Source organism: Eulemur rufifrons, chromosome 6 (assembly GCF_041146395.1).
Source record: "Eulemur rufifrons isolate Redbay chromosome 6, OSU_ERuf_1, whole genome shotgun sequence".
NCBI lineage: Eukaryota > Metazoa > Chordata > Mammalia > Primates > Lemuridae > Eulemur > Eulemur rufifrons.
Genome location: NC_090988.1, coordinates 93,987,570 through 93,995,201, shown reverse-complemented (window position 1 = coordinate 93,995,201; position 7,632 = coordinate 93,987,570). Strand labels below are relative to the sequence as shown.

The window sequence follows — 7,632 nt, the reverse complement described above, 5'->3', positions numbered from 1 at the left end:
CCTGGGCTCAGGTAACCCTCCTGCCTCAGCCTCCCATGTAGCTGGGACTACAAGGGCATACCACCCGCCAAATTTTTTCTATGTCTTTTTAGTTGTCCAGCTAATTTCTTTCTATTTTTAGTAGAGACGGGGTCTTGCTCTTGCTGAGGTTGGTCTTGAACTCTTGACCTCAAGCGATCCTCCTGCCTCGGCCTCCCAGAGTGCTAGGATTCTAGGCATGAGCCAACACGCCCAGCCATGGAATCTTCAAACTGAATGCTAAAGGATTTTTAGAAAGTCATTTGGTAGTAAAAACGGATCTGACTTGAACCAATTTTGTGGCAAAATTTGATCTCAATTAATTTGAAGCCATCTGTAGTTTTTTTTTTTTTAAATTTAAATTTTATTTTTTCCTAGAGACAGCTTCTCTCTCTGTCACCCAGGCTGGAGTGCAGTGGAGTGATCACTCCATAGCTCACTAGAACCTCAAATCCCAGGCTCAAGCAATCCTCCTGTCTCAGCTTCTCGAGTTTCTGGGACTACAAGTGTGAGCCACTGTGTCTGGCTAATTGTTTTACTTTTTTTTTTTTTTTTTTTTTTTTTTGAGACAGAGTCTCACTCTGTTGCCCCGGCTAGAGTGAGTGCCGTGGCGTTAGCCTAGCTCACAGCAACCTCAAACTCCTGAGCTCAAGCGATCCTCCTGTCTCAGCCTCCCGAGTAGCTAGGACTACAGGCATGTGCCACCATGCCCGGCTAATTTTTTCTATATATATTTTTAGCTGTCCATATAATTTCTTTCTATTTTTAGTAGAGATGGGGTCTCGCTCTTGCTCAGGCTGGTCTCGAACTCCTGAGCTCAAACGATCCGCCCACCTCGGCCTCCCAGAGTGCTAGGATTACAGGCGTGAGCCACCGCGCCCGGCCTTTTTTTTTTTTTTGAGACAGAGTCTCACTTTGTTGCCCAGGCTAGAGTGAGTGCCATGGCGTCAGCCTAGCTCACAGCAACCTCAAACTCCTGGGCTCAAGCGATCCTCCTGCCTCAGCCTCCCGAGTAGCTGGGACTACAGGCATGCACCACTATGCCCGGCTAATTTTTCTATATATATATTTTTAGTTGTCCATATAATTTTTTTCTATGTTTTACTTTTTGTAGAGATGTGGTCTCACTATGTTGCCCAGGCTGGTCTTGAACCCCTGGCCTCAAGCACTCCTCCCACCTCGGCCTCCCAAAGTGCTGGATTACAGGTGTGAGCCCCCATGCCGAGCCCATAGTTTTTATTTATTATACTTTGTGGGACTATTCTCACATTTTCCCATGGAGATATTAAAGTGTTTGGTTATCAGCTGCTTCTCATGGAGAAATGGTGGAATGTACAATACATTTACTATGTAATCTTTCTAAAATCTAAGAAATTCTATTAATAAACTACAAAACCTATCTGGTCCCAATAAATTAAATAAGGGAATGTAGTTCTGTAGTATTTTTATTAGTCTTTAGTTACATTTCAATGAACCCCTTACCTCAGTTTTACTATGTTCCACATTCCAGATGGAGGAGAGAGGAAATAAGCCCCACCCTGCTGTGTACGATTACATTCAGTTTGGGTATTCCAGGGATCTGTCAGTACATAGAACACAAGCTGGCTGGAACCCTGAATGAATGAATTTCTGTGTGCATGTGCTTCGGGATGTTTCTATTCTATTGTGTACATGGGTTCCAACAACATTTTTGTACCTAACCCTTGTTTTGGTGACCTCATAAAGATACACACATAGATGGTCAGGCCTTGAGTGTGAGGTCACAGTAAACTCTGATTCAGCCATTTCTATTTTCTCTGGCTTCCCTCAAGAAATATCTGCTCAAGAAATAAAGTCAGTTTTAAATACTAAAAGCTAAAGACAAACTAGAATTTGGCATCATCATCTACATGCATTCATTTCCTTCCATTCCACAGATTCAACCAACATTTCCTGATGGCTGCTTATGGGTCAGGCACTATTCTAGACACTGGAAACATAAGGGAGAATTAGAAATACTAATTTGACATTTTATCAGATATTTTATAGACTCTGGTAAGGGAAATGATAAATAATTGTACATAAGAAAAATACAAATACTTATTGGATTGGATATAGCTTTTTATTTTTTCAACTACTCCAGCCAACTAGCTATCTAGCTTGCATCCGTGGTGGTGGTATGGACAGTAGGATAGGTAGTTCCAGGTTCTTGCCATTTCTGTAGTTGTATATCGGGGTTTTACAAAATAGGACTGTTCAAATCCCAGGTCGCATCCAATTCTGACAAAGTCACGGGAAGTGAAAGAAAATAGGAAATTCTTAAAAAGCTAAAGCTCTTTACACATACCAAATGGTTGTAGGAGGTTGTGCTAGTGTATTTTATAGGTGAGTGGGTTTAGAAAGAAGGTCCAAATTACTGACAAAGCAGAAGTGACAGAGAGACATGTTTCCCAGCAGTATTGAGGCCATGGTAGACGGCAATAAGTACTCATGGGATGACTATTGATGAACTGGGATGTAGCTGCTGGAGCCCTGCTGTGTTGAGACACATGTCCCTGTTGCCTACTGCATGTCTGGATGTCACAGCACTAGACTTTACCCCCCAAAAATTCTCTTATATTTCACATTTGTGCCCTGCTCACTGTCAGTTGCTCTTCAAGGCCTACATTCTTCTTGCTTAACTTTCTGCTGCTGTTCCTGCTCAACGCCAGTGTGCCTGGTCACTGATTTTTTGTGTCTGTGCCATCCTGCTATAGTTAAGTGTCTGTGGATTGCTGAGTCACAATATTTGACAGTTAATATTTTAAGAAAATAATTTAATTATATATTTGCATCTTCACGCAAACAATAATGAGGCTATTCTCCTTCAGAAAGCATGAGCCTTTTCTTCAGTTTCCGCATGGCTGACTTCATCTCCTGGTTCCTCAGGGTGTAGATCAAGGGATTGAGGACAGGGATGACAACAGTGAAGGTGATAGAGATAGCTCTGTCCATGGGGAGGGCAGTGAAGGGCCGGGCATAGACATAGATGCAGGGCACGAAATGCAGGGTCACCACAGTGATGTGGGAGGTGCAGGTGGAGATGGCTTTCCTCCTGCCCTCCCCAGCATGAGACCTCAGCATCGTCAAGATGACCATGTAGGACATAAGCAGGAAGACGAACCACAGTGTAGAGATCAAGCCATTATTGGAAATCATCAGGAGCTCAAGAACAAAGGTGTCCATGCAGGCAAGTTTGAGGACCTGGGGGACATCACAGTAGAAGCCATCAACAACATTAGGCCCACAGAAGGGCAGTGGGAGCAACAGGGAAATCTGCACAATGGAGTGGACAAAGCCCCCCACCCAGGAGGCTGTGATGAGAGCTGTGCATCTCCCCCTACTCATGATGGTCACGTAGCGCAGGGGCTTGGAGATGGCCACATAGCGGTCAAATGCCATGATAGAGAGAGAAAAAATGTCTGCTCCCCCCAGAAGGTGGAAGAAGAACATCTGAGTGACACAGCCATTGAAGGAGATCCCCTTTTTCTCTGATAGAAGATCAATCAGGACCTTAGGAGCTGTGATGGAGGAGAAGCAGATGTCCAAGATGGAGAGATTGCGGAGCAGGAAGTACATGGGGGTGTGAAGGCGGGACTCACAGGTCACAGTGACCATAATGGCAACATTTGCTAACACAGTTGTTACATAAACCATAGATAAAAAGAAAAATAAGAATAAGCTCAGCTCTTGAGACTGAGTAAGTCCACAAAAAATAAATTCAGTCACCCTGGTATGATTTCTCAGGGCCATTGGATGCTGTTTCTCCCTCCATGTACACCTTTGGAGGAAATACTAGTGTTACTGAGACAAGGACATCAAACAAAGATTTATCTCTTATTCTGAAATTAAACATGCATAAATATGTGTTTTTGTCATGTACCATGTTCTTCATGCACTTGCTGTGTTACCTGGGGAAATCACTCAATTCTACTTGCCTCTGCTCCCTCATTAGTAGAAGCTATGGTTTGGACTAGATCACTCATTTTCTTACTGTAGTCAGTGGGCCCACGGGTTCTGTGAAAGCCCACCTCTAGCAGTTGCTGAGAAAGACAACCTTAAGGAAGGCTTCGTGGAAGGGGTTCTGGGTTCCCTAAACCTTCTCGAATCAGAACGGCTCTGATTTTGTTCACTTTCCGCATTGTGTCTACGGCTTAAAAGCCATTGAAATAAATTAACATCCAGTAACAATATGCTAGGGATTCATTTGAATAGCATGTTGTAGTTTTAAAAACTGGTGCACACCGAATTACAATAAAATTTCTTAACACCCCTCTGAGGTTAGAGGGGAAGGTATTATTCCCACTTCAACAATAGCAAACTGAACTCAGTCAGTTTTCCAAGGTCATGCAGAAAGTCAGTGACAAAGGGGAAATAAGACAAATTTCTCCTGGCTCTGGGATCTTTCTACTCTCTCACACTGCCTGCCAGTTTCAGAATACATAAATCCAAGAATAATTTGTACAAGGAGCTCTGCACAGAATTTTTCTAACACTTTCAATGATGGGTTTCATCACCCCCTCTAGTGTCTCTTTTGTCGCAATGAAATTTTAGTCCATTGTCCTTCTGTTACCTTTCAGGTCGTATGTCATGCAAATGGCACCTCCACTCTTTAATTTTTCATTTCATTTCATGGACACTCAGAGGTTGAGGGTAAACAATGGGGTTTAACACAAAGAAGATGACAAGGATGGTGGTGGAGATGGCTCTATTCATCAAAAAGGCTGAGGTCCAGGTGTGCGTATACGGAGAAAGGGCATGAAATGCAAGGTCACCACAGTGCTGTGGCCAGTACAGATAAAGGCAGACTTCCTTCTGTCTCTTTCCTAGTAATGTTAAGTAGTGTCTGCTCAGCTTGGCACTTGCATTTCCTGGCAAAGTACAAATCCGCTCATTTACCCCAGCACAAGATGGAAACAATGACCACCACCCGCTTCCCCCACCATGGCTGGGGTAGATTCTCTTACTATGAAGCTCTGGTTGAGGAGGAAGGGACAGAGCCAAGTGGGAGAATTTTCACATTATTGCATTTCTTTCCCCATTTGAATGAGGAGTGAGCAACCTTTTGTTGCTTGAGTATTAATTCAAGAAAAGCAGAGTTCCTGACAGGCTTCAGTGGTGTGCAGAAGGCCATGCAGCAAGCTGGTGCTGAAGTTGGTCTTTGATCTTCAGCCCAATACATTTTCCATCCATGACACTTTAATAATTTTAGAGATTTGTAATGTTGGCAGAGTGACAAAAGTTAACTCAGAGAAAATAGCCACGCTCAGCCCGAGCATCCGCCTGAGTCATCTAACAGATAGATGGTCCCAGTTCAGTGCCCCGCTGGCATGCATCGTGCTTGGGCTGAATAAGAACAAGCTTGGGAGGGTGATAACCTTGAGAAATCATGTGGACAAAGAAACAAAAAACACATGTTGCCTCTCATTTGCTCTGGAGAATTTGGCTACTTGTCTTGTTTCCCCAGTTTATTCCATCTTTGTGGGCACAGTTGCCTCCACAGCACATAGGATAGGTGGGGCATTTCACCCCAAAGACGTACACTGAGCTACCCATATTGTAAGGAACCAGGACTGTGTGCAAAGTTCACTCTCCTGGGAATCCCACCTTCTTCACTTCTCTCAATTTGTTCTCTCTTCTCCATCCTCAGTTAGACGCTTATCATCTCTCCTGAGGTTGCTGTGGGAGTTCCCTAACTGTTCTCTTTTACTTTGGTAAATGTTTTTCTGATTCATCATCTCTGTTGTTTCCAGAACTATCCTTATGTTCTAAATGGAATCGTATTATTTCTTTGGTTGGTTTGAAATTTTTCAATGGTTCCCTAGTGTTTACAAAATAAAGGTTAAGCTGCCTTTATAGCATCTAAGACTTTCCTCCATCTCGGATGTTATCTGGGGGACTTGCTTCCTTTGGTCCTCTGTTTCAGTGGCTCAGACATTATGCAAATTATTGCTGATCCACACCTTTGGATCTGTGTTCCTGTTGCTCCCTCTGCCTACCATGTCCTTCCCACTCTTAAGATCTCCCTACTATCTGCCTTGACAAACATCAGTCTTTCAACATTCAGGTTCAGGGTGTCCTGTTTTGTGGAGACTTTCCTGACGTCCCTCAGCTGGATCCCCCTTTGTGTCTCCATCATTTCCTGCACTGACTTCTGGCATCTCTAACAATTTATTGCACCTAATTTCTTATATGTCTATCTGTCCTTAATTCAGTACAATTTTCCTATAAACCTCAAGTTCATCTAATCTGCTCGATGTTTCATTCATCCTGGTATTGTCAAAGCCTTACCTAGTCTGGGGCACATGTTAGGTGCTCAGTAAATGTTTTTGAAAGTAGTAAGTACACCTAGCTGATAAATGCACAACATGACTCATAAGCATTGGCCTTGGAGTCTGGGTGAATGAGAAGGATCTTGATGAACACAAGTTAAGACACTATTTTGCTCATGTCTTTGACTTGGCCCCAGGGATGCCAGGTAGAGATTTGTTTTCTGATCCAAGCCGCTGAAGAGTTCTGTGACCTTGAGAAATCTTTGCCTTTCTGTGCCTCAGATCCTCAGTTGTGAAATGTGGGGGCAATCTATGGTGATGTAGTATGGGACAGTGTTAAGAGCTTTGGAGAAAGGCACACCTGAGCTGGAATTCTGCCTCTTTCTCCCTTGTTACCTGGGGTAACTCCTTTATTTTTCTTCAGTTTTCTCCCTTGCAAACTAGGAAGCATAACACTGACTTCATCAGGTAGCATAAAAAGTAAGTACGATAATGTTTGTAAAGTAACTGGCACACAGTAGGCATTCAATTAACTTGGTTCCTTCCCCTTTCTTCTAAAACAGTGTCTTCCCTGCCTATGAGAGAAGGTTATTTATGCAGACATTTGCAAAATGTAAAATGCTATTCTGTAAAAGAACAGCATCTCCTTGAACCAACTTGCTTATTTTTGTTTCAATGAACACATGTGAATTGACCAAGTGGAACAGAGGCTTCAGCGCCGGGTGAGTGGGTTTGGGGATAAGGTGTCTCTGAATCAAAGTGAAAGGAGACCCAGTGAGCCATGGGCAAGTGTGCATATGGAGCTGTCTTTGAAACCCTAGCAGTTTTTGAGGGAATGTGGGGTTAAAATCATGTTTTTTAAGGAAGCACCTATCTTGTAGAAAGAGGCTTCATGCCCCCCATGAACCAACTTTAAACTGGAACAAAATCTGCTCTTTTTATGCAACTCAATTTTTCTATCAAATACAAACTGCCTTTTTGTTTGCTGTGCTGGCCACATCTCTGTGGCCCCTTCTTATGAAGACATTCCTCATTTCCCAATATTTAACGTCCATTTCTTTGTTTCTTGTTGCTAAAGTTTTCAACTATTTTTTGCAGTATCTTATACACCTGATATATTTTTCATGCTCATTGTATCCACAAATAATTCACACTGTCTGGGCCTCTGACAGTTCAATATCCTTACCTGAGTCCTTCAGTGTCCGACCGTGAATTTGCACCATCTGAGACTGGAGAGCTGGGACTCTGCTTATGTGATGGTGGGGAAATATGGTGCTTGAAGGTGAAGTCCTTCTGAAGATTAGTTATACCAGATTTCGGTGTC

General features: G+C 43.1%; 1 protein-coding gene across 1 annotated transcript; it reads right to left on the bottom strand.

The window, feature by feature from the left end:
* Window positions 1-2,853: 2,853 nt before the first annotated feature.
* LOC138384543 (olfactory receptor 4D9-like) lies at window positions 2,854-3,789 on the bottom strand. Its single transcript, XM_069470060.1, has one exon. It carries the CDS (start codon window positions 3,787-3,789, stop codon window positions 2,854-2,856), a length of 936 nt encoding a protein of 311 aa, XP_069326161.1.
* Between the last annotated feature and the right edge of the window lie 3,843 nt (window positions 3,790-7,632).

Coding starts and splice junctions, on each gene's coding strand:
- LOC138384543 (XM_069470060.1), bottom strand. CDS start 3,789: ATGGCCCTGAGAAATCATACCAGGGTGACTGAATTTATTTTTTGTGGA.